Source organism: Nelumbo lutea, chromosome 6 (genome assembly GCF_056320005.1).
Source record: "Nelumbo lutea isolate HS-2025 chromosome 6, American lotus-T2T, whole genome shotgun sequence".
NCBI classification, from domain to species: Eukaryota; Viridiplantae; Streptophyta; class Magnoliopsida; order Proteales; family Nelumbonaceae; genus Nelumbo; species Nelumbo lutea.
In genome coordinates, this window is record NC_142689.1 from 24263999 (window position 1) to 24291338 (window position 27340).

Sequence of the window (27340 nt, forward strand, 5' to 3'; positions counted from 1 at the left end):
TCGAACAGAACATGCACTGACTGAACCCTATCTCTGAAGACCGATATCATAACATGTATCAGCTGTACATCGAAAACATCTTTCGTACTTATATATGTTATTATTATTTATAAAAGATGTTTTCAATACACTATAGGATATAGGATGTGGTTGTGAGATCGGTTTGAGGAGCAGGTCCCAATTCCTTCTCCCAATGCATAGCTGCGATGGTTATTAGAACTAAATGTTGGGACCCTGGGTTGGGAATAGATCCGAAATGCAATGTAATCGAATCATATTCAAAGTGAGGTATATTTGATTTGACAATATAAATCTTATATCCGATTTAACTTCTATAAAATTTAACAAGTTATATGAAAAACATAATAAACTATATAAAAAAATAGAAAATATAATCATTTTTTCTCAATTAAGGATGGTAATTTTTCTCATTTTCCCAATTTGTGCATGGAGCCGCTCGATATGACTTCCCCCATGGGGACATGGATGGGGAAATTTTCATCTCCTTAGGCAATGATAGAGTGGGGATGGAAGAGTATTCCCTGCCCTGATTCTGGTCTCATGGGTATCCCCAATTGTATATATGTATGTACTCAAACATATTCAACCATATTTTAAAAAGTATTAATATACATATATATATTAATATTTTTTTTAAATATAATTGAATATGTTTGAATATATTTGTGTTTTTAATAGGATTATAATTTTAAACATTTTATTTTTAATTTTTAAATAAAATAACATAAAAAATAAAAACAAAATGATTGACATATTCTACTCCCAATAGGACAGAAATGGAGATAACTTTGACCCCGATAATGAGATGGAGATAGGGACTTTTTTTAAGACCCATCCCTGTCCCCCTATTGGCTATTGCTATTCCTAATCAGATACATTTGCACTCTTACTTGAAAACAACATAAGATTGTTGGTTAGAGACAAAAGGTAGGATAAAGAATGAAAAGATTCAAACCAAACATATAATCGGTGGCGAGTGGAGACGGTTGTCTACTCCATCCTAAGCCATGGCTCCTGTAACTCGTGTTTGGGCTTTCTTGTAAGCCTCTCTTCATGTGGAAAGTTCCAGCATGTGTAAAGCTGTGAACAATTAACTGGACCATTGCTATTCTGGGTAGTTTCCATTCTTCCAATTTTCCTTTCTGGACCTTACAATCAAATCAATTAATCAAATAGCCCACATGAGATGTTTGATGAAATGCCAAACAAAAACGATAGCTCTCCATTGTGATTTGTGATTGTGAGCCTGATCCCCCACACATTCTCGCTATTTTATGTGTTTTAATTTCTTGCACGCAAACCGGAATCTCAGTAATGAAGCCTCGGAATTAGGTTAACTTTCTAATTACCCCGAGTTATTACTTATTAGGACTTCGAGATCGACCCATGAAATTATAAAAAACAAGTTCAAATTTTGATTTTTGATTTTCAAAGTTTGAAGCTGGAGCCGGAGAAAAGTTCAACCGTCATATGGACCATGTTTTTTCACATTCCTCCTTTCTGTTTTTTGGATTATTATGGGGAGTTGGGAGAGCGGAGAGCCCATCAATATAGACCTGACAATTTGGTTTGGGTGGGTCGGGTTGAATTTCCGGTTGTGTTGTTAAATGTTAAACCCTAACCCTAAATGTTCGGGTTAGGGTTGACCCATGGATCAATTCGGATCATTCTAAAAAATAATTTAAATTTAAAAAAATAAAGAAAATTTACATGAAAATTACCAATATTAAAAGAATTAATCTTAAATTTTCAAATATAAAATAAAAAAATTTGAACATTTAACAATTTAAAGAGTAAACAATAAAAAGTAAAGACTAAATAGAAAAAATTAAAGAGTAAAAGCTTCTAACAATACACAAATATCTCAATTTAATTTGACAATCGGATCAACGGATTGACCCATGACCCAATCCAATTGTTTTCGGGTTGGGTCATTTTCACATTCGGATAACTAAATATGAGACCCTAGCCCTATTTTTTTAGGTTGAATTGGGTCGGGTTCGCGGTTGGATCAAATTTTTGCCAGGTCTACCCATCATTCATCAATCCATTAGAGCTTTTTCCCCAAATTTCATAATTAATGCGATATTTTGTTACTTATGACAAGAGATATCTTTCCATATTTAACCAATTCTGCTGCCATTACTGTACGCTACAGCTCTTAATACGCGTAGGGAAATAAATGAAAACAGAAAATTTCCTCGCCACCGTTATCAGCACCACCACCAGATTCACATACAGAAAAAGCAAGTATTAAGAGTATCTACATGGTGGTGGTCTGGTGGAATTATAATTTAGAAGTATTTCTAAAATAGAATTATAAAAATTTATGGGTAGTTTAGAAATTAAATTATGAGATATTAAGATTTTAAATTTTTGAAAAAAAATTAAGTACAAAATTAAATTTAGTATTTTATTTACCACCAAGTTTAAGGCAGATTCCAGGAATTATATGCAAAACCTAATCCATTCCTATTTCGAATTAAAAACATAAATATAAAAATGATACCAAAATAACTTACCCCCAATCAACTGACATAAAAGTATAGTAAGCAATCAGGTGAATTTTCATCAAATTATATTTTTTGGCATTGTAGATATTTTCAAAAACTAATAAACTATTTAAATGAATATAATATATATATATAGGAGACAAAGACCCAAAAAGTGTGCCACCCCAAACACCACTTACGACAGAGGATTATCCTACTTGTGAATGTCATTTCCTCTTTATAATAATACTTCCTCTCAGTTATCATGTTCTCTCCCCCCCCCCCCCCCCCTCTCTCTCTCTCTCTCTCGATCGAAAAAGAAATCACAGAGGTTGGTCATAACTCATATATGAGAGATCATCACTGAGATCCCAAAACCCACAAAGTGAAGCAGGAGGAGAGAGAGAGAGAGAGAGAGAAGAGAGAAAAAAACAGTCCCCCAGTAGTGGTGGCTATGGCTACACACAAGCCCCACAACAAGACAACCAGTCTCTACAGGATGGTCTTCGTCACCCTTCTCTGTTCTGTTGCCTACCTATTCGGCGTATGGCAACACAGCGGTGGCTCCGACGTTAGCACCAACTCTGCCACCGAACTGCTTGGAACAATCCGGTGCGTTCAGATTAAAAACATCACCCAGTTGTCTGCAAAGCCAACGGTTTTAGATTTCTCGACCCACCACACGGCGGAGGGTGAGATCACCGCGACGCCGGCGAGGGGTCAGAAGTACTTTCCCGCCTGCGACGCCAAGTACAGCGAGTACACACCTTGCGAGGATGCAGTGAGGTCGTTGAAGTTCGAGAGGGATAGGTTGATCTACAGAGAGAGACACTGTCCTGAGAAGGCAGAACTACTCAAGTGTCGTGTGCCTGCGCCTTACGGTTATAAGAATCCGTTCACCTGGCCGACGAGCCGGGATTTCGCCTGGTACGCCAACGTACCCCACAAGGAACTTACGGTGGAGAAGGCGGTCCAGAACTGGATTAGATTCCAACGCGACCGATTTAGATTTCCAGGTGGCGGGACTATGTTTCCCCATGGCGCTGGTGCCTATATCGATGACATTGACAAGCTGATCAATCTCAGAGATGGGTCTATAAGAACCGCCATTGATACTGGTTGTGGGGTAAGCAAAAGTTCCGTTTTTTAAGCCTTTCCTTACTGTTTCTCTTACCCTGTCTGAAGTGTTCTCTCCCCATTGGATTGAGCCGGCCATCTCCGGGTCACCAGTACCCACGAAAATCTTCTTCCTCCTCCTTTTTTCTCTTCTATTTTTGGAATTTTACTGTGAATAAAGCATAAACTATACTATCAACGCTTCAGGATTGAAAGATATTAGTAGCTTTTCTTGTTTGGGATAAGTATAGGAATTGCTTTTCTTATTTTCCGGAAAATCTGTTCTGCTAGCTGTAATGAATTTTAATTTGATTCGGTTTTTGTTTAGCTGTCTAAAGATTTTATATGCCTATATTGCGTTCGATTTTGCCTCGTCGTTGTCTCACTGAAATGCTTTTTCGTTGGCTTGGACCGGGGATTTAAATGCATGCATTGATTAGATTTCTATTATCAAATAACATGTGGCAGAGCGCACACGTGAACATGACCCACAGTTTCCAATTCGTTTCGGTTCTGATTTGAAGTTTTTTACTTTCTACTGAAACGATGTTGTAAATTTTGATCATGGATTGAATAGCAGAGAACCCATCAACTGATTTTGTCCAAAAGAGAAATTTTGGTGGGTTCTGTACTTCTGTTCGTGAATTTAAAGTCTGGCTTCTAATCTTTGCAGGTTGCAAGCTGGGGAGCCTACCTTCTATCTCGAAACATTTTAACGATGTCATTTGCGCCGAGGGATACCCATGAAGCGCAAGTGCAATTCGCTCTCGAGAGAGGGGTTCCGGCGTTGATAGGAGTGTTGGCTTCAAACAGGCTTCCTTACCCGTCAAGAGCTTTCGACATGGCTCACTGTTCTCGTTGCCTCATTCCATGGGGTCAATATGGTAACTGAGAAATATCAGACTTAACTGTGCCTGGCTTCTGTTCGATGATCTAAATCGATGATACTCGATATGGGTTTCCATAATTGGTTGGTTTTATGTGCAACAGATGGGCTTTACTTGATCGAAGTCGATCGAATTCTACGCCCTGGTGGATACTGGATTCTATCGGGGCCCCCAATCAACTGGAAGCGACACTGGAAAGGATGGGAGAGGACGGAGGAAGATCTGTACAAGGAACAGTCGACGATTGAGGCCGTAGCCAAGAGCCTCTGCTGGAAGAAAGTGGTAGAGAGAGGTGATATCGCAATTTGGCAGAAACCCACCAATCACAATTACTGTAAAAAGAGCCGAAAGGTCATCAAGCAACCAAAGTTCTGCCAGGGCCAAGATCCTGACAAGGCCTGGTACAGTCTGTCTTTCCCCTCTGCAGTTATTCTTCTTTGTTTTTTTTCTGCTCTGTCCTCGAGCCTGTCTTTAATGCGTTCACACACGATGCAGGTACACTAAAATGGAGACTTGCTTGACTCCTTTGCCTGATGCGTCCGACATAAAAGAAATTGCTGGTGGGCAGTTGGATAAATGGCCTGAGAGATTATACTCAGTCCCACCCAGAATTAGTAGCGGAAGTCTAGAGGGAATTACAGCGGAGTCCTTCAGGGAGGATACAGAGTTGTGGAGGAGGAGAGTGGGTTATTACAAGAGCGTGAACAATCAACTGGGACAGAAGGAGAGGTATCGGAATTTGCTGGATATGAATGCTCACCTGGGTGGGTTTGCAGCTGCTCTCATCGATGATCCAGTTTGGGTCATGAATGTAGTCCCTACAGAGGTGAAGCTCAACACACTTGGAGCAATTTATGAGCGTGGACTGATTGGAACATATCAGAATTGGTAATTAAGCTTTGTGCTCTACTCAGAACTCGTATTTAATTCATTCAAACTATGGAGTTTGTCACTAATCGTGTATATTGTTATTAATCTGCTTTTCTTATTGAAGGTGTGAAGGCATGTCTACGTATCCCAGGACATATGATCTCCTTCACGCTGATTCAGTTTTTAACCTTTACAAGGGCAGGTGATTGATAATTACAGAGAGATTGCTCGGTAGTTTGATGTTTTATATATCCACAGAATCCTCAAAACAGACCATGGTTTTGTGTTGCAGATGTGAAATGGAAGATATTCTGTTGGAGATGGACAGAATTCTAAGGCCAGAAGGTACTGTAATCTTCAGAGATGATGTGGATGTTTTGTTGGAGATCAAGAGCATCACAGATGGAATGAACTGGGAAAGCAAGATTGTGGACCACGAGAAGGGGCCTCTTGAGAGGGAGAAGCTTCTGTTTGCAGTGAAGACATATTGGACAGCTTCAGCCCCTGTCTCAGAGAGAAGAGAGTCCAAAACAGCTTCCTAGAACGTTTTCATTGATTCTGCCTTGGGTTACCTCAATAATTTTCTTTTTGACTATTGGTTCACTAATTCTTTCAACATGATTTGTTCAAGCGTTACTTTTTTTGGGTTTATCCGTTAGGATTGAGTGACTACACAAATCAGGGGAGATGACCCACCTCACCGGTCAATGGGCTCTGCCTCTTTGGAGTTGGCTTTTACACCAAACAACTTTTAGCCATTGATTGATCTTAATAGTGTTCTGAATAGACAGTTGTTCTTTTGATTGTCAAGAAAATTAAATAATTCATTGTACCTTCTATTATCCAGTACAGTACAGTGCAATTAATCAAGAGGATGGGTTACTTCACTCCAATAATAAGTTTTCAAAAAAATAAATAAATAAATAAAAGTGGAGTGAGTTGAGAGTGACAAAAGTGCATAAAACTTGAGTTATTACTTGAGTCATGCATGCTTCACTATCGTTCAAAGTTCCAAGCTTCTCCTCCTCCTATGGCAATAAATGGGGTGGACCTGCTATGTACACAGAGAAATGTATGGCATTGACTGCTTCGTTGCTCTGGCTCCCCAAACGTTAACCCAGATGGCTCGAGTCCAGAACTGCTCCTCTGAGTTTGTCAACCTCACCAAACCCCGTCTCCTCCACTTGGACGTCGAATAATTCAGAACCTTTCCAACTGTTGTCCTTGTGGGGACATAACATGTGCATTCGTAGTGCTCATCTTGGGCATTCTTGAATGAAAATGACAAAGGGAAATAATTTTTTCTTCCAGAAACGATGACTTAAACAACGCTGAAGCAAATCTTGTAGCTTTGCTAAATGAAGAAGAGAACCCAAATGATGATAAATCCACATAGCAAAGTATCTTGCCCTTATGACTTTGATGTATTTTTGTGTAATTATGTTAATTAACTCCATGAGTTGCCGTTCTTCACCTTAAAATATTTCCAATTAGAAGCAAAATAACGAGGTCTAACAATGGAGTTGATTTAGGCAGGACACAAGCCTTTTACTATGTGGAAGTGGAAATTAAAACTTCATTTTGTTTGGTAAGCACATGATTTAGCGGGCTTTAAAAACAAATGAAAAGGCAATTTTCAGCGACCAAAAACTTCATTTGAAGCTTTCCAATTTTCGGTCTTTTTACACACTCATCTTCAGGTCTTTTGATCTACATGATACCAAACGGGAAAAGACCATTTTTTGGCCTTTTGAACTTCCCACAAACCAAAAGATGTGCCAAACACCACCTAAATAAATAATAATATTACTATTAATGCATATGTAAGAAACTTTATTATAAGAATGGTGCCCCCTCCAGTTAGAACATCATATCTCTCTCACCAGCTAAGCTAATTAGGAGAGGTAACCTATGGATCATAGGTTGAAGGAACTCCTACTTTAATCTTGTTTAGAATAAGGAAGAAGTTAGTCTTGCAGCCTTGGGACCAGACTAATACCAATTGATTCCAAGCACAAATGCATTTTCCAATCTATTTATTTATTTTCATCTTGTGAGTTGCAATGCCAAAGATCCCATGACTTAATAATAATAATAATAATAATAATAATAATAATAATAATAATAATAATAATACATTGTTACTTAAAACAAGAACACGGAAAACATGTTGTTGCAATGGATTTTTTTCTGGTGTGTGAAAACATAAGTTTTTGTCTTTGAAACTAAAAATGGTTTGACCTTGTTTTAAGAAAACATAAATTCAAGAAAACATTTACATTGAAAACACCCCTTCATGGCAACATGTGCCAGATCCTTTCCCTTGATTCTGGTTTCTATTTCCTTTTTACTCTCACTTATAGGAATCTTCTCTCTCTGAAGGACTTTGGGCTTCAGAGCTTCTGTCTAGTTTGTCAACAAAAAAAAAAAAAAAAAAAAACAGGGGATTTTGGATCTAGTATCCTTTTTGGGTCTTTCCAATTTTTCTGTATTTGATTATTGTGGGAGGTAGAGTTTTTGTTTGAGCATATTCCTTGATTGTACAAGCACAAAACAATGTTACTTCTCTATAAACCTTTAAGAAGTAAAGGAGGAAAAAAAGTTAAAGAATGCAAGAGAAGTGGGAATGGTTGCTGAGTCTCTGACATTGATCTGTTGCTTGAGTCCTTCAAAAGTGAAATATGCTCTGGGTAACATGTGATTTACTGATAAATATTTCTACACTTTATATGATTTAAAGATACATTACTTCAATATCAACCTCAATGAAGGAGCCTTTCTCTATACAAGCTTTGGCCTTTATACTTGGACAGAAACAAAAAGAAGAAATTAAGATGCAAATAAAAATGAAGAGGAGGGAACAAACAGTCTTGAGCCCTACAACAAACCAGACAACTCAAAAGGGATTGAAAAGCTAAAAGAGTTCGTCACAGTCACGCGTAAACTGAAATTCAGATCTACCCAAAAAATAAATAAATATATATATATATATATATATATAAGAAAAAACCCTAAAATGTTAGGCAAGTAATTAAGTCTAAATTATTGGATTTACAAAAAAAATTATAAATTATTGAAAGCCACGTGGAGACCATGTGCTTAGTGACTTAGTCATAAGCAACGTGAATCTAAAAATAAACTATTAGGGGTGGCGTGTGGGATCCATGCGCCTCCACATTAAATAATAATTTATCAAATAAATATTTTTCTATTTTTTAGTATTTGTTTCACTGTAAGGAAAAGGTGAGGAACATACCAAGGTCGCAACTAAAAGTTGGTTAGGAAAAGAGCAAAAGAGGTTGATCCCTAGTTGAATGTCCAAGTTTCATACATGTGCCCTAGACTAGGGCATTATGTAGGAGCTCAAATCGTTAAGCAGTTTATTAATGAGTTTAAGTCTAATCTCAACATGGTTAGATGTCTACTCAACTTGTTCTGTTTTGCTCAATAAGGTTATGGCAATCGACCTAGTAAATTATCACTGTCTTCCTTCCTCTTTTTTTGTCTTTGGCCCAAGGAAATTGATAACCCATAATCCAATGTGGCCCAAAGGATGGCCACGTGGCAAATTGAAACATTGGCCAGCAATTTTCAGAACTTGCGAGAACAGACTTGCAAAGTTATGGATGATGTAGCAACCTCCACATTGACCTAAATTTTACAAATGGCCTATTTTTAGTGGATGAAGCTCAAAATGAACAATACTGTATACTGATATGCCACGTGTTCTTATCTTTGGCCATGTCATACAACAAAAGTTTCAGCCATTGGTGGTTAGGGGTGTTCACAGTCTGGTTTAATGCAGTTTAGAGAAGATCTCAGATCAAACCAGTAAATTACAGTTTGAGAAATTTTTAAACCAAATCAAATCATTTTGGTATGAGAACCAAACCAAATCAAATCATTTTATTACGGTTTGATGCAGTTTCTAATACAATTTAGGGACTTTGGACCATTCTAGGGTTCTTTTGGGCTTAACCCAATTAGAAAACCCACATAGCTCCCCCAAAAATTAAAACTTAAAACTTTTATTTATTATTTTATTATAAAATAAAGAGTTCATTACATAATTTTATACATTCCATTTAGATATATTGTATATAATGTATATATATATATATATATATATATATATATATATATATAATTTCGACTTATGGTTTACAGTTTGATTCGATTTATAAAATTCAATAAATCAAATCAAAACCGAACCAAATTCTTTATAGATATAAACCAAACCAAACTGCAAATTCAATTTGATTCGATTCGGTTTTACGGTTTGAACCGTATAATGAACACCCCCACTGGTGACCCAATTATTGCTTTTTTGACATAATGAAGACAGTGGGCACATATCTTTCCTTGGGCTTGGGTAAAGGGTAGGCCCATGAAACACTAGTCTGGAATCTTAGGATGCATGTCCTCGAAGCTGTAGACAGTTGTGAGAGCTGGTCTCTGATCACATATCGTTTGTCTTCGTTGTTTCTCACTTTTAATGAATGGAAAAATGAAAAATAATAGAGACCCATGAGAATGCATGAATGAATTAATGATCGTTGAAGTTGCTAAAAAAGAATTGTTAATTGTCATCTGGGATTTGCAGCTGGTAAGGGACTTTGAACCAACTACACTCATTGAATTCAATTAATAACAGTTTAATTACTGAAACTTTTGAATTAACAATAAGGGAAATATCAGGACAGACCTGTGGAGCATTTCTAGAAGCTGATAATGAAATATACATGATTACCAATTCTAACAGAAAATGATAAACCCAGAGAGAATACATGGGACTCACCTGGACCTTCACTTTCAAAACGCCTTTATTGAACATAAAGAAGAGCAAGCTTTGATTTTCAGAGTTTTTTTTTTCATTATTTAAGCAAACATGAAGAGGACTGATTGTGACTGTGAAAACAAAATGCTTAAATGCATGATATGACCCCGTTTAGGACCCACTCATCTTTTATTTTGCCAAACAATGCATTTAATGCACAACCACTACTCAGAGGAACAAATTTTGACAGTTCCTTTTCTCTGTGTTTTTCCTTTTTCTTTTCCCATTCTTTTCATTTGATTACTGGGATAGTTTGGGTGGAGATTCATCCATCAAGGAAATTTAGAGTTTCCAAAAACATTCCACATGGCAGCTTAGGCGGCAACCCTAAGACAGATAATAATTCCATGTCATCACTAGGAGGTGTTCTCAATACATGGTCGGGATGTGTTGTAGAACGTTATGAGGGGCTGATTTAAAATCTTCTTCAAGGGGAAAGATTCAACAAAATCCTCGGCTATATCTATATGGCAACATTAAATAAATTTCTAACAAGAAGAGTCCTAAAATTGACCCATAAGTCATAAATTACCTATTCATCTATAGTTGGTTAAAATGTAAAACAGAGGATAAAAACCAAACCCAGATTTTTTTTTTTTTTGTATTAATCACCACCTCATACACTTTTACGAATCATTACTTCTTTGAATAAAATAAATAGTACAACATTACATCAACAACTATTTTCTTTGACAAAAACAAGATTAGAAATCACACCACCATTATCAAGTGTACCAACTGGACTACCAGATGAAACTATATAAGGAATATGGACTAAAATTGAGTGTTGATGTGCACAAAAAGCTACTGATCAGACCACAACTTATGCAACTGGTAGGTGCATGTGAAATGCCTTTGTTGACTATATAAAATAATGATATTTTATTATTTTTCTTCATCGATCCCTTCACCATAAAGGGCCATCCCCAAACCAACCTAGCCCAGATTTTGACATGAATATGAATAAGAGTATAAGACAAAAAAAAAAAAAAAGTGAGATTTATTCAAGGAAATCCGTCTTTCAATTATCTATAGGCTTTGTCAGACAACGAATTTCTAATATTTTAAATAAAAAAATTAAAAGGGCTCTTCAAATGTGTGGTGGTCATCAAAGCGAAGGGTTAGTCGGACCCAGATTATTAAACGACCTTAGCAAGCAAGAGAACTAATTGCTCAGCAATATAAGCATCTAGGTCCTTGACCTTGAGGGTCTTCACTAATTTTATCGCTTTATAGTTTCATCATAATTGTTTATTAGAAATAAGGGATTAGTTGGTCGTAATGACAACTCTCTTCAGATCCACATAGAGTAAATGGGACCTTAAACATGAAATGGGATGCTTAATCCAGCTAAGCCGAGCTTGCAGAGAACTCACAATTTGGGGCTAAAAGGTAGATTACTAAAAAAAATTAAAAATATTAAGGGTTAATTTGGTTTGCAATTGGAATCAAAATCGAAACTGAAATTCTTTAAAATTGTAATTGGAGTCATGGTTTTTAAAACCGAACCGGTTAGGGGTTCAGTTATCGGTTCGAACAATCGGCCTGTTCTGATAAAAAAAATTGAAAAATGGTTAAAACCATTCGAACGATTAACCGTCCAATTCAGCGGTTTGCTGACCAAAATCAACGGTTTTGGGGAAAAATGGAACCGGTCAGGTGACTGGTTCCCAGTTTTTTCAGTCCAACCGCCTGCTGGTTCAATCCGATTTTGAAAATCATGATTGGAATGATTTATTCCCACAATCTGTTTGGTTTAGATAAAATGGGAATGAGAATTAGAATCAACAGGAATGAGATTTCATTCACAAGGGAGGGATAGGGAATGCCCATTTCCTCAAATAGGAGAATGTCATTCTAGCAGGAATGAGAATGGAATTTCGATTCCACCCAATCAAATGGTTGGAATCGGAAAGGATCTGAAAAACAATTTGCATACCTCGGACTGAGAGACTATATATTACCAATTCAGTAGACATTTAAGAATATAGCTTTCATCAATTATTTGTCGGTAAGAAATATAAATAATTCGATTTCACAAAATCAGTTTGAGCAATATTCAATTCTTTTTTCGGTAACAAGAAAAACGTGAAAAGGACCATCCCAAGTTTTTGTAAATATTGTGCCTCAGGCTCAGTTTGGAAAGAGTATAAAATGCAAATATGTACAGTATAAATATATACAAAATAATATAAAATATAAGGTTTTGTACTCTACAAATTTATATTTATACTCCTTCCAAAGCTCAGTTTGAAAGGAATACAAGTACAAATACGTACTGTACAAATACATACAAAATAATACAAAATATAAAATTTTGCATTCTACAAATTTATATTTATACTCCTTCCAAAGTGAGCCTAAATTTGGGATTGTGGGCTTATGCGTGGGCCAGAAAACATGAGCTTGGCAAAAAATTGGTAGTTGACTCTTGAGGCCTTGGGTAGCCTTAGTCCGACCCAACCCTACCTAGGCTCTCCTCGAATCAAATTTGCTCAAACAAATACATAAATTTTTTTTTATAGGTAAAGAAACTATATTAAACGAACTGAGGGCCCGTTTGGTTTGCAGTCGGAATCGGAATCAGAATTAGAATCAAAATCCTCCGAAATTTGAATCGGAATGGTCCATTCCCATAGTCTGTTTGGTTCAAACAGGAATGGGAATGGAAATTGAAATCAGCAGGAATGGGATTTCATTCCCAAGGGAGGGAATGGGAATGGGATTCCCAAATGGTGGAATACCATTCCAGCAGGAATGGGAATAGATTCCGATTCCATCCAACCAAACAATTGGAATCAAAATAGTCCATTCCAATTCCGATTCTAGACCCCTATTCCTATAAACCAAATGAGGCCTGAGTATTTACAAGGTCCAACACATTTGGAAGCCAACAGGGGTGCCCCACAACGTCCTACAGTAGATCCCCACCGTGTATTAGAAACATCTCCCAATGATAATATCAAAATGATGATGTCATCATCAAGAGATGTTTCCAATACACAGCCGAATGTACTGTGGGAAGTTATGTGGGGCGCAGATTTGAATTCCAAAATAATTGTCCCAATGTTCTTTTGGGCTACCTCATGTGCCGTAGAGTTACATTGTCTAGTAATATATTTAATATAAGCATGAGTAAACTTTCAAAATAAGATTCTTAATTTGGCAGAAAGTAGAAAGATTAGACCAAGCCACTGTTGATCTATCCTGGATAGAGTTAACTGCTTGCAAGGAGTCTGTACACATCATTACTCGGCCTGCAGAAAAGCTGTAGAATTGCTTCAATCTACCATCTACAATAAATACATACATATATGCATTATATTTATATAAGAACTAGCGACAAATCCGTGCGGTGCACGGGAAATGAAATAAGAGACCTAGAGACAAAAAAATTGAAGTGTTGAGCATGGGTATTGAATGCTTAAAAACTTAGATAGTAAAATGGTAAAAATATATAAAAAAAAAATGGGAGATGTTGCAAACTAATTACAGAAACTAATACCAGTTACAATGAAAAGCAATTTACTTGTGGAAGATAGGAAAACTCTAAAATTTGGAAGTCTCCTCCAAACCAACAACTACAATACAAAAATAAAGAAAATTTAGTAAAATTCTTGGTGTTAGATAAAGAAAAAATAATGAAACAAATATATAGAAAAAGATTAAAAAAAAGGAAAGGAAGAAATTTGATGGAGAAAGAAAAGAAATCTCACCACTTTTGTATAACCAAAGATCCTACGAGGACCAAGGGAGAAATTCTCAATTGGAGCAATTACGACAATATTTTTGCTACATAATGAAGTAAACGTCTACCCTGCCATGTTGGAGTTTCAATCCTCTTGTTTACGAAACCATAATGAATGAAAGTAATAACCATTAAGGCTGTGTTTGGTTTGAAGGAAAAGGTAGGAAAACGAAGGGAAAGACAGGGAAACCTATACAAGGTTTGTACATGTTTCCCTTCCTTTCCTTTCCTTTCCCTATCTTTTCCTTTAAATCAAACATAGACTAAAAAACTATAAAACAACCAAATCTACTATCCAAATCCAACCAACAGGGAATGATTCATTAGAGAAAAAAAAAACTCAATTTGACCCAACAAACAAATTAATTTAGTAAGGACTAAGGAATTAGTTGGAAAAGTTAACATTATTTGAGCTTGTTGGTTTTAGGACAATATTCACTTCTCTTATTGTTTTATTTTGTTTTCGAGCAAAGGAGTAATAAACCAATAAATCAAATATATATATATATATATATATATAGATATAGATATATATATATAAAAAGAAAGGATCATCATCAAAGCAAGCAAACAGCCCATTTAGAGGAACACTTGAAGCAAGAGGCTCATTGGATGCCAAGTTTTTCCAAAAAGCAACAAATGTATCACATTAGATCGTTCTCCTTCCAACCAATTATTTAACAATTTTATACTTTCCTGAAAATAGATAGATAGAAAATGAAATGCAAAAGGGATTACCAAAAAGGCATTGAAGAGAACATGAACTTGTCGAACTTTGGCTTTAAAGCTTGGACACTATCTCCTTATATCTCTCGAAGTAGTCATAGTCTATTTGGATTTCTCAAAGACTTAAAGCTTCACTGTATTCCCACCCTTACAAAATGTTCCCTCCACAGTCATAGAAGCAAATGTGCAAACATGTTCATTCCTCACAACAGATTATAGTCAAAACTTAAGATCAATAATATCTGCAAATATAGGTTTAGCAATACAAAATACAAGATTTTGTACAGCACAAGGCTTAGTTTGGAAGGAGTACAAATACAAATATGTAGAATGTAAATCTTGTATTTTGTATGTATTGGTACTCTTTCCAAATTGAATAGACAAACATATGCAGTTCAAAGTTCAAAGCACAGTCCATCATTGCATGAAAAACTCAAGTGTAGACCCAAAATTGAAGCACTTCTTTGTTTACCAGCAATGACCAAAACCAAATAAAACATGGTCCACATACACTCCTCCAATTGAAACAACATTGTATAAAGTCACTTCATTAGGAAAAAATATGAAAGAGCTTCAACCGATCCACTTGCAGCACAAGAAAGCCCACCAAAGCGTTGCAAGAGAAACCTATCTTGTTGTAGACAAGGGCAAAATGAAGAAATAAAAAACTTAAATAAGTTAGCAACTTCTAAATTTAAATCAACTCTACTAAATTTGGCAGATTAATGTGCTCCCTTTCTATCCAATTCACTCACCAATTTGGTATGATTTAGGAGCAGGCTAGAGTAATGAGGGTTAGATTTCTGGAAACGATATTAGTAGTAGCTACTTTCACTGCCTAGATCAGACCCCGAGTTATTCTCACCCATCTTGTAAGCTTTGTGATAATGCTGGATGCCATATCCACCTATAGTTGCCAACAATAGTGGAGGGCAGGTGCGAAAAAGAGAGGGAGGATAAGGAGTTTCAAACCTTTGATTGACAGAGACATTATAAGGGAGTAAGTGATAAATACAATAAAAGACATTACAGAGGTGTGAAGAAAAATAACAGACTGAGAGGGAGATCTATGGGGTTGGTTTGGCTTCATTAAGTACTTGGGTTTGAGGTTTTATTTGTTAAGGATGATTTAATTTAAAAAGAAAAAAGAAAAAAAAAAGATTGGAAAAAGAGGGAAAATGAAATGGCTTCTTGGTGAGAAGGAAAATGAGCCTAAATAAAAGGGCTATAGTGGTAAAGGATCCTATTTCAAGCACCCATCTCAATGAAAGACATTATAAAGACCAAAGAATCCTTTGTTAACCTATTTTGGTTAATTAATTGTATTTTTTAAGGCTAATTAATTGTATTATTAAACATGATAATTAAGTATCGTTGAATAAAATTAATGACAAAAGCTGTTAAACAAAAAAAAAAATGGTAGTGCTCATTTACAAAAGTAATTGCTAATTTTTTTCATTTATTTGAAAAACTTCACGTGTAAAGAATGAGAAACCAAGAAAACCCATGTAAGGCTTCTGGTGGAAGATTCCTCGCCTCTTTTTTCATCATTAGGTATCTTTTCCCAAATTGTATATATACATGTATACAGGGTGATCATTTTCAGTGCAGACCGTCCTGGCCAAAAAATTTCAGGACTGTGTAGGCTTAAACCTAGGCTATAGGCCTATAACCCTTATCACAAGTTCAAAGCCTGACCCCGCCCATTATCACCTCTCTCTCTCTCTCTCTCTCTCTCTCTCTCTCTCATATATACACATGACATTTGTAAATGGGATTTGTGCACATTTTGAATCAATTGTATTCTTAAGTTGGTCCATAAAGCCTAACAAAAATGGCCACAAATCATTATATCCATAAATTCTTCCAAATCCAACCAATCTGACTAAACCCGTCCTTACACAGCACGAACCAAATCCTGAACCTATAAATTGGGCCTGGATTGATAAACTTGGGTCTGACCTTAGGCTGGGCCAGAACTGAACTTGAGGTTTGCACCTTTAATTAAAATTCGACCTAGATTTACCTCCAACCCAACCGACCTGGATTTCATATCAGATTTTCCCATACATCGCATGGGCCCAACAAGTTCTATACAAATTGTGTGCTCAAGCCTCAAGCTCAACATTCTTCTTTTGAAAAATGTCTCGATCAAAAATTTAATTTTAACACTTGAGCAATATAGGGAACTTTGTTTATAACAAGCTTCAAGCCTGGCGGTCATAATTTGTTTGATGTTATCGACTACTTGGATTACCCTCCCCCTCCTGTTCATTTAACAAACGTCATGCCACCATGATGAGAGAGCACTTTGGGTCGTTGCTTGACATAATAATTGATAAATAACCATTTACCAGGAAAAAACGATATTAAATAAATTCAACATATCTAATAAATTCATCAATCAAACAATCAGGCCCCAATTAAAAAAACAATGAAGATCCATTTGCCTATGAATCCAGAAAGCTGCGTTGCATGGGAGGTATAGCCGATAGGCTGCTTCAAGTTCAACCTTCTCTCATTTTCAGGTAAAGAAGCTCCCCTTGATTTCTGCCAATTCTATGCTATTCTTGAGGAAGAGAAAGGTGGGGAAAGGAAATAAACCTAAGTTGAAACTGATTCCCACACCATGTATATTTTTGACAATTAAACGAGATTTTCCAATTATGTTGCTACAATTTTCACTAAACGATGAGATTGCTAAATCAACTCTAGGAATAAGGCCTCTTGTTTGCTGGTTAGACCTAGTTCACTCAGAGACAGACTGCTCTCCCCATTGCTGAAAGCACGCCGAGGGTATGGTCTCACCTGTCAAACACGAAAATCATGCAGTATCAGGTTAAGCACAAACCATTTCCATCTGATCTCACAAAATTATACTAGCTAAATTATTATAGTTTCTACATTAATACTTAATTTTTTTTTTTTGATAAGTGGTAAAAAGATTGTATATAATAAAGAAGAGGGTGGGGAAACCTCGAACAGGGTAGTATAATTTTGTGATTACTGGGGTACATCCTCGTTAAAGCAATAGTTGTTTGAGATAACAGGATTAAATGTTAAATAATCGTTGATCCATATTCCAATGTAATTACAGCATTATTCCAGGTTAGTCTTCATCATTCATAATAGTCCACTTCGATTTATTTCCTGAGAGTTGTAAAACAATGAGCAAGGTTCAAACTTTCAATACATATCGGGCCGTGTCAGATGATACGTATCGTATCAGGGGCTTCCCGATACGCCCCTACAGTGGGTGTTTTGGGCCAGACCATGGTTCAGGGGGTAGATGGGCCTTAAACTGACCCCTTTGAACCAAATTCGAAAAAAAAAAACTAAAAAAAAAAGGAGAAATGAGCCTTGATACAGGCCGATACACCCCTACCGGCGTATCGGCTGTATCAATATTTTGAACCTGACAATGAACACCTTGTCACAAGGGGTTGAAGATTTGGGAAAACCTAATCTTCTAATGTGCTTGTTTTTCAATACCATTTTGTTTGAAAACTCTACCATTGTGAGCTTGTCTTACATTGCTAGCCCCAATTGTAGATAAAGGGGGTTGAGCCAGGTTGGCAACCCTTAAAAATTCTAGCAAAATTTTGTGAACATGGATCATATATTGCCTCTTTATGCTCATACTAGTGCATTCCTGAAAGCGGCATGCCATGCCTTAGCCCAAGTGTGGTTTATATACAAGGATCCCCACATCCTCTTGAATGAGGATAGATAAAGAAGTTAATCCAAAAAAACACATTCAATTAACTATTTGGAATGTAGGGACAGTAGCATTAACAAGAATGGTTGTGGAAATAGCAGAGACAATGAAGATGAGAGATCCCTTAATGGGCCATGACTTTCTCCAGGAGATGGGTCGGCCAGATGGAAGGTCAGACTTGAACCGAACTGAGATCTTGGGTTCAAGTAAATTTAACTATTCACGTGGCACTTTTAGTGACCATGTGAGATCCCATAATGGGCCTGAGCCTTCGAAAGCAGCAGAAAACTTTCAATCGGGCCTTGCTTTGGGCCCAAGTGTTGGGCATAAAAGGGCCTCAGCACATGATCCTTTAAATAGGCACGTGAGCCTGTTGATGGACGATTTTTCCTGTCCATCATCTTCTTCCTTACGCAAAACAGAGGTCCAAGGAACCTGGAGCAAGTCACAGATGTGGCAGCCTAGGATGGTATGGGTACAGACTACCGAGTATAGAGAAAGCTACGGCTTCTCCTGAAAAGCGCAATCCGAAGTTCAAAAGGTGGAATAGTAAAGGAAAGGAGAAAATACAGGACTAATTTCAAACTGAGATGACAGTTTCAGTTATTGTGACTCGAATTCCTTCGAAACATCAAGCTTGGGCAGGTTTTCTCAAACAACGAGGCTTGATATTAGGGGTGGCCACAAGCTGAGCTCTTCACGAGCTACTCAAGATCGGCTCGTGAAAAGCTCGGTTTCAACCAAGCTTCGAGCCAAGCTCAAGCCCAATTTATAGGTTCGTTTAATAATCGAGCCGAACTCAAGCCTAATATAGCTCAGCTCGTGAGGCTTGCAAGCCGAGCTCGAATAATAATTTGTATAGAAAATAATATATATAATCTTTTATTTTTATATATAATAATAACTAATTATTATAATTTTTAATTTTTTAAATATAAAATAAAAATATTTTTATATATAATTTTTTCATATTTTTATAAAACAGTTTTTCAAGTCAAGCTCGAGCTTATGAGTTTTTTACTCGAGCTTGAGCTCGAGCCTTGTACTACCTTGGCGAGCCGAGCTCGAGCCTCAAACTATTCGGCTCGGCTCGGCTCGAATCCACCCCTACTTGATATGAACGAAGAGGAAAGCTTCAACACAGAAGCTCTTTTCTTGGAAGAACAAAAGAATCTTACGCCCCTAAGACTGGACTGAAGGTAGCTGAGCAGACAGCATCAACAGTCGAATTTGTGCTGACTTCCCCCTCACCAGATTTTGAGAAATCACCCCCAAACAATCAGCAAGAACAGGGAATAGAGAAAGTAAGACAGTAGGGTACCGTGAAGATGCACACAAAGGCAATAGAGAACGGTATACCCCACTCCACAGAGGCCTAATTCAGGGAATAGACCTACTGGTTTGATCTCCAACTTGGACTACCCTATTTCTTCAGTTCCTGCTCCACCTCCCATAGTTCCAGGTATGTGTGTCCATTCAGTTTTGGTCACTGATGTGTGTTCTGCCTGAAACAGATGCACCAGCTACCCAGCCCAAGGGAATGGGAAAGGAAGTTGAAGGTGGGACAGGAATGTTAGAAGGGAGGGATACAGAGGAAAGGAAAAGGGTAGAAGAGGAAAGTTGAGAGGATCTAGGGCTTAATAAATGACTTCTTTGAGAATCTTAAATTAAAGGAAAAAATAACTGAGCTGGGAATTCAAGAACCTTGTATGGAAGGAGATGTGGAAGAGGAGATGACAAAGAAGATAGAGAAGGAAAAAAAGGCGAACTCATCTTTAAGGGATAACAATTCTCAAGGGAATCAAAAGACAAAGGTGTACTTTAGGAAGAATTAAGAGAAAAAGAAAAAAAAGGAAGAAGAAAAAGACAAAAGTAGAAAGGCTAATTTCTGATGTAGAGGGTGATATTGAATTCAGTGGGAGGGAGGCCAAACGAGACAGTCTAAGTAGAGATGGAAGAGGAGGGGGGGTTAACATAAAGGTGAAGGAATGAAAGTTATTAATTGGAATGTGAGGGCTGGGAAGTGCAAGGAAAAAGAGGGTAATAAAAGATCTAATAAAAAGGGAGAATCCTAAGTCGTGATGTTGCGAGAGACTAAACTAGCAGAGTTGGATAGGAAGTTGATCAGAAGTTTGTCGGGATCAAGAGGATTAAGATGGATTGGGGCCCCTTCCTGAGGGGCTTCAAGGGGTATGGTGATTCTATGGAAAGATGAGGTATTGGAAGCAATGGAGGAGCTGATTGGCAGATACACTGTATCAGTAAAGTTTAAGAATGTGGATGACGGGTTTTCTTGGGTATTAACTAGTATTTATGGACCAAATAGGCACAGGGAAAGAAATGAGCTTTGGGAGGAACTGTATGCAATATGGGGTTTGTGGGAGGGTGCTTGGTGTCTGGGAGAGGATTTCAATGTCATAAGGTTCTCTAGTGAAACTTCTAACCCCAACCAATCCATAACCACCAGTATGAGAAGATTTGATGAATTTATAGGCAGGTTGAGCTGAAGGAGATCTCTCTTATGCATACCAGATTTACTTGGTCCAACCTTCAGGAAAATCCATTGTGTTCAAAGCTGAACATATTTTTGTTTAATGTGGGTTGGGAGAACCATTTTTTTATCAATAACAGATTCATTCAATTCGTTGAAATATCAAACTATTTACAGCAAGGAAGACAAACTCTTCTCTTCCGGGTACAAGAGAAAAGGAAACAAAAGAAACAACCAAGTTACAGCATAGCCCAAAACATTGCTTCCCTTTCTATCCCTTGTTTAGCTAATCCATCAGCCAAAGAGTTAGCTGATCTCTTAACCCAACGCATCCTGATTTCCATCTCCCACACCAGACACCTGAATTTCCTCTTTTCATTTCTGTAATTCTATAAACCGCAGTTGTTTTGATCAGCCACCTTATCACCACCTCCGAGTCCCCTTCAATTATGAGTTTCCTGGCATTCAACTCCATGGCTTTCTGAACTCCTTCCATAACTGCCAAGATTTCAGCTCTAAGGGAATCCCCCACACCAATTGGGCCTGAGAACAGGGCAGAATGACCCCGTTCTCATCCCTAAAAACACCTCCAATCCCTGATTGTCCCAGATTCCCCCTACAACTCCCATCAAAATTTAACTTTAGGAAGCCAGCAGGTGGGGGAGTCCAAGACACCCTTATTACTGGTTTGATCTGAGTACAGTTTGCAATTTCACCCCACTTTCTCAGCATGTCTTCCACTGTGTAGTCTATAAATAGCTCTAGTGATTTCAGCCACTGTACTACCCTTATGTGGATCACAGCCTTCACATCTTCAGCCCCTCTCTCATTTTCTGAGAAGATCCTAATATTTCTTTCTTCCTACAATGCCCAGCATACTGCAGCCCTCAGACCTCTCCACATAGTCCCAATGGGTTGGGAGAACCATTGGGAAGATTTGGTGTCTAGAGCGTTACCTAGAGTCACTTTGGATCACCACCCCACTAGAATAGGATCAGAAATTTTTCTAAATGGTCCCACTCCCTTTAGATTTGAAAATATGTGGTTGACTCACCTAGATTTTGTTCACAAAGTTGAGTGGTGGAAGGAGGACCTAAGGGGGGGTAAGGTGTGAGGGAATCAAATTCCATAAGCAGCTGCAAAGGTTGAGGGCAAAGATAAAGGAGTGGAATAGGGACCATTTTGGAAGACTTGAAGAAAGGAAGCTTACCCTCACATCTCAGATTGAGGAATTGGACAAGTTGGAGAATGAGAGAGCTCTTAATGAGGAAGAAAGGGAACCAAGATGGAAATTGAAGAAAGATTTGGAGGAAGCTTTTAGTAAAGAGCAAATTTGTTGGAGACAAAAGTCAAGACATAAGTGGATAAAAGAGGGGGATGGAAATACAAAATTCTTCCGTGCGATGGCCAATGGTAGAAGGCATAAGAACTTTGTGGCTATATTGGAAATTAATGGGGAAGTGATATTTAATAAGGATGATATAGCTAGAACCTTTGTGGACCATTTCAAATCCCCTTATAGAAGACCTTTGGAGGAGAGATTGAACTTAGGAGGACTAGAGTGACCCCTATTGGAAGAGGAGGCAGCAAGATGGTTGGAAAGGGACTTTGAGGAGGAGGAAATAAAAAATGCAATATTTTCCATGAATAGATCTAAAGCACCGGGTCCAAACGACTTCACAATGGCTTTCCATCAGGATTGTAAGGAAGTTTTGAAAGATGATTTGCTTTAAGTATTCAAGGAATTCTCAAATACAAATATTGTTAGCCGTGGAGTCAATGCTACCTTCTTGGCTTTGTTTCCCAAAAAACCTGAGGCCAATCAACCTAAGGATTTTTTACCCATTAGTTTGGTGACCGGTACCTACAAAATAATAGCCAAAGTCCTGTTTTCAAGGATTAAAGAAATACTCCCCTCTCTCATAAGTTAGTTCCAAGGAGCCTTTGTTCAAGGGAGACAAATTTTGGATCAGATCCTATTAGCAAATGAATGTGTAGAAGAAATGAAAAGATCTAGGAAGGAAGGATTTGTATGCAAATTGGATTTAGAAAACGGGGGTTTGGGGAGAGGTGGTGCAATTGGGTATTTGGATGTGTTCGGTCTTGTCATTTATCCATCATTCTTAATGGAGTGGTAAGAGATTTCTTTCCAGCCTGTAGAGGTTTAAGGCAAGGAGACCCTCTCTCCCCTTTTCTTTTTACTTTAGTGGCAGATGTTTTTTAGTAGTCTCCTCTCTAAGGCAGATAGGGACGATGAAGTTAAGGGATGGAGAGTGGGCAGAAACAGGGCCCCAGTTACTCACCTCCAATTTGCAGATGATATCATTATTTTCTGTGAAGAGGGAGACCCTAGGAGTGTGAGGAAACTAAAAGAACTTATTCAAAGGTTCAAAAAGGTGTCCAATCTGAAAATCAATTTGGACAAAAGTTGTGTAGCAGGGAATAATATGGAGGAGAGAGTGTCCTAAGTCTGGCCTCGGAGTGCTTAGAGTGTCAGATTACCCCTTGGCCTTTAACCTACATAGACTTCCCCTAGGAGCCAACCCTAAGGAAAGCAGATTCTAGAACCCAATTATAGAAAGATGTGGTAAGAGACTAGCCACTTGGAAGAGGAGTTACATCTCTTTGGGAGGGAGGATTACCTTGATAAGATCTACTTTGACTAACTAACCTATCTATTTCCTCTCTGTTTTTAGGATCCCTCCAAGGGAAGAAAAGAAGTTAGAAAAAAATTATGAGAGATTTCCTTTGGGAGCCAGGAGAGACAAGAAAAGACCACTTAATCAATTGAGGTATTGTGTGCAAAAGTAAGGAAGAGGGTGGATTAGGTCCTGGGAATTTGATTAAGAAAAACATAGCTCTATTAGGAAAATGGTTATGGAGGTGGTCACTTGAGCGGGAAAATTTGTGGGCTGAAGTAGTGGACAATATTCATGGGAGATTGGAAAGTGGTTGGGATGCTGGTGTATCACGTCGGGCTACTTTGGCAACACCATGGAAAGCAATCCACAACGTGCTTTTCTCAGTTCCTCAGTTTTATCAGGTACGATGCTTGTTTAGGGAACCTAATCCGTTTTTGGGAAGATATTTGGCTTGATGACCGACCCCTAAAGGACTTGTTTCCTTCCTTATACAAAATACGATGATTTCGAGCTTTTTAGTCCTTTTTACTTCACCTTTGAATCTTATTGGGATTTTGGGATTCGAAGGGGGCTAAGGGATGACGAAGCCTCCTGTTTGATAGAGATTCTCTTACGATTAGAAAAAGTTTGCCTAGAACCCTCTAAACCAAACAGGAGAGTTTGGTTACCAAATCCTAAAGGTTTCTTCTCTTGTGCCTCCTTCTTTAAAACTCTTTACTAGTCCTCTTCCTCTCTGTTGTTTCCTTGGAAGGAAGTTTGGTTTCAGCCGGTCCCCCCCCTAAAATCAAGGCCTTTTGTTGGGAGGTGATGTATGGGAAAATTAACACTTTGGATTATTTGCAAAAGAAGAGGCCTTTTTAGAGTATTTCCCCGAATCGGTGCACTCTGTTTGAGTCTAATGGTGAATCTTGTTTTCATTTATTTATTTCCTGTTCTTTTACTGCAGAAATTTGGAAGTGGATCTTCTCTTTATTTGGGTGCAGGTGGAATATGCCATTGGAGATTAAATTGTTGTTTGATCCATCTACATTTACTTGGCCAAAGAAAAGGGGAAGAATGATGTGGAGATGTGCTAGAGCAGCAGTGGTTTGGACTTTATGGGAAGAAAGAAATGCCAGAATCTTCCAAGAGGAGAGAAGTAAGCAGCAAATTATGGATTGTGTTTTGGCTAGAACTATACATTGGCTACAAACTGTGGAGCTGTTTAAAAGTTTCTCCTTTGATGACAATTGGAGGAATTGGCTTTCAATAGCTTATAATTCAGTACAAAAGGCTAAAACACAACTGAGTTGGACACCACCCATGGAAGGCTTCATGAAACTAAACTTTGATGGGAATAGTCGAGGCAACCCGGGACTATCTGGAATTGGAGGAACCATTAGAGACAAGGATGGGAATCTGAGAGCACTACACAAAGGACCAATGGGAAATGGAGACTCTTTAAGGGCTGAACTGTATGTAGTCCTACAAGGTGTACAGATTGCAAGAGAGATAGGGGTGGAGTGCTTGGTGATAGAAGGGGACTCCATGGTGGTGGTGGGTTTGCTTAGAGAAATAGATTCAATGATATGGTGCTATAGAAACGAATTGAAGAAATTCAAATGGGCAACACAACATATGAATTTAATCATACAATGGGTGAGAAGGGAGGCTAATTCATTTGCTGATTGCTTAGCCAAACAAGGAGTAACTAGGGATCAGTTGTATTGGACCCACTTATGATTTTTGTGTTGTTCTTTTCTTTTAAAGGGTGAGGCTGCACCTCACATCTCCGGTGGGATGCTTGTAACAATCTTTATTTTGTTCACAATGAATTCTTAATGAAATTTTATCTATCAAAAAAAAAACTATGGTACATGAGAGAAATCATCATCCATGACCATAAAAGTTCCGCAAAGAACAATATGGATAAATAATAAAGATTGGCAAAAGATTAAAAATGTAGAAAAGTTGGAAAATACAAAAACACAAAACAATAAAGTTAAAAAAGTGGGTGAAGCCAAATTTAAGGAATATAATAAACACTATCATAAACTAAGCACTAAAGAGGGAGTAAAGTTGCAGACCAGACCGTGCCAGCCCGGCATGGCCCAAATTACACCTCTAAACCCATCACAAGAAATAGAATATCTGCTCCTATATACAAGGAATACTAAATACAGCAAAAAAAAACAAATAACAGGTTATAACCCAGCCCTAGACTTCCCCAACAAGCTGGTTTCTTAACGCACCTGCCCTAGCTAAAGAAACTGCAAGACCATTAGCACTTCTGAGCATCCAGTTGAATGAGCTATCAAATAAGAAACCCAAAAAATGTGCCCATTTCACCAAAGGCCTGACTTTCCAAGGAACCACATCTTGTTGCTTCACCCAAAAGATTAGAGTTTGGCAGTCTCCTTCAATCTCACACATTTTTCATTTCATTCACATTCATCAGATTTAACCCCTGAAACAAACGCAGTTCAGCCCTTAGAGAGGTCCCAACACCTAGGGAGCCAGAATAGCTAAGCAGAATGTGTCCATTATGATCTCTGACTACACCCCCAATACCTGATTCTCCTGGGTTCCCAAGGCTGCAACCATCAAAATTGAGTTTGGCTTTACCTTCTATAGGTGCACACCAATTGACCACCCTTTTCAGATTCCTTGTCTGAAAATCAGTAACTACTTCCCAACCTCTTAAAAGGCCAGTGAGGGAAATACCCTTGAATTCCTTACACACCAAGGCCCAATGAGCTGCTCTCATCATAGAGCTCAATCAATTCCCCCACCACTCTTGATTTCTCCTCGAAAATTCTAGCATTTCTTTCATTCCATAGCCCTCATAACACAGCTTGTCAGCTCCCTTCACACATTGCCATAATATTGTCTTTTTGTGATGCACCTCAACCAGCTTGTGCTAAACAGATCTTTGATATCTGATGGGGCCACAGAAACAAACCCAGCCAAGGATAGAAAAGTTCCCACACCTAGGATGTAAAGGAAGTTGAGGCTTCCCACTCCTCCAACAGTGGGCGCATACATGAGGGAGAGGCACCCGTTTTTCTCCTTCCGTTGGAGCCTCTCAAAGGTGTTAATGATTTGATTGGCAGCATCCCAACAGAAGACTTCTAACTTTAGGAGGAATAGGACTACCCCAAACTTCTTTTATTGGAAATGGGTTCACTTCATGAGCTGATTATAAGTTTGAGAAAAGGAGAAACAAGAAGGACACCCATTGCCATTAACATCAGGTTTCCACAATCTCCCCTCCACCACTGAAGGACAAAGGTTGTTGAAGGATTTCAAGCAGGGAGGTCATCTCACCCATTTCCTGTTCTCTCAAAGCCCTCCTTAAACCCAAATCCTACACCCACCCTCTCCCATCCTAGAACACTACATCAATAATGGGTTTGCTTTTAAGGTTGGAGATGTTATAAATTCTTGGGAAGGCGTGAGGAAGGTATAGTCTTCCCACCGAGTGTCTTCCCAAAACTCTACCATAGAACCGGAAACATTAGCATACCTTATGTGTTGCAGAAAGTTTGGAAATTGGGCTAAATACTCTCAATTACCATATGCCACAGTGCCTCATTGTCTTTAGGAAATCTTCAGAACCACTTGCCTAGAAGAGCCAAATTTTTCTCTTTCACCCTCCCGACCCCTACGCTACCCTCCCCTTTTACTTTGCAAACCTGCAACAGATTCATTAGGTGATCTTTCACCTCCCGAATCCCAAAGAAAGTCTATTAATATTTACGATTCTTTGCATGACTTTCATGGGGGCTTTGAAAGCTGACAAGAAATAAATTG

At 38.0% G+C, this 27340-nt stretch overlaps 2 protein-coding genes across 3 annotated transcripts in view; one reads left to right on the top strand and one right to left on the bottom strand.

Moving 5' to 3' along the window:
* The first annotated feature begins 2700 nt into the window (after positions 1 to 2700).
* LOC148847988 (putative methyltransferase PMT15) lies at positions 2701 to 6228 on the top strand. Its single transcript, XM_088948226.1, has 6 exons — positions 2701 to 3639; positions 4303 to 4513; positions 4620 to 4917; positions 5012 to 5404; positions 5511 to 5588; positions 5679 to 6228. The coding sequence occupies exons 1-6, from the start codon at positions 2968 to 2970 to the stop codon at positions 5926 to 5928; spliced, it is 1902 nt and encodes a 633-aa protein (XP_088804352.1). The 5' UTR covers positions 2701 to 2967; the 3' UTR covers positions 5929 to 6228.
* Positions 6229 to 17046: 10818 nt separating this feature from the next.
* The window catches only part of SAY1 (Ubiquitin-like superfamily protein), a 40523-nt gene continuing 30229 nt past the window's right edge, over positions 17047 to 27340 (bottom strand). For both annotated transcript variants that reach the window (XM_088950332.1, XM_088950333.1), the window contains one exon: positions 17047 to 17505. In XM_088950332.1, the coding sequence (XP_088806458.1) occupies positions 17398 to 17505 (108 nt within the window). In that variant the 3' untranslated portion in view covers positions 17047 to 17397. The remainder of the gene's footprint in view (positions 17506 to 27340) is intronic.

Coding starts and splice junctions, on each gene's coding strand:
- LOC148847988 (XM_088948226.1), top strand. CDS start 2,968: ATGGCTACACACAAGCCCCACAACAAGACAACCAGTCTCTACAGGATG. Junction 4,918..5,011: donor CAAGATCCTGACAAGGCCTG/GTACAGTCTGTC, acceptor CACACGATGCAG/GTACACTAAAATGGAGACTT. Junction 5,589..5,678: donor TTTAACCTTTACAAGGGCAG/GTGATTGATAAT, acceptor TTTGTGTTGCAG/ATGTGAAATGGAAGATATTC.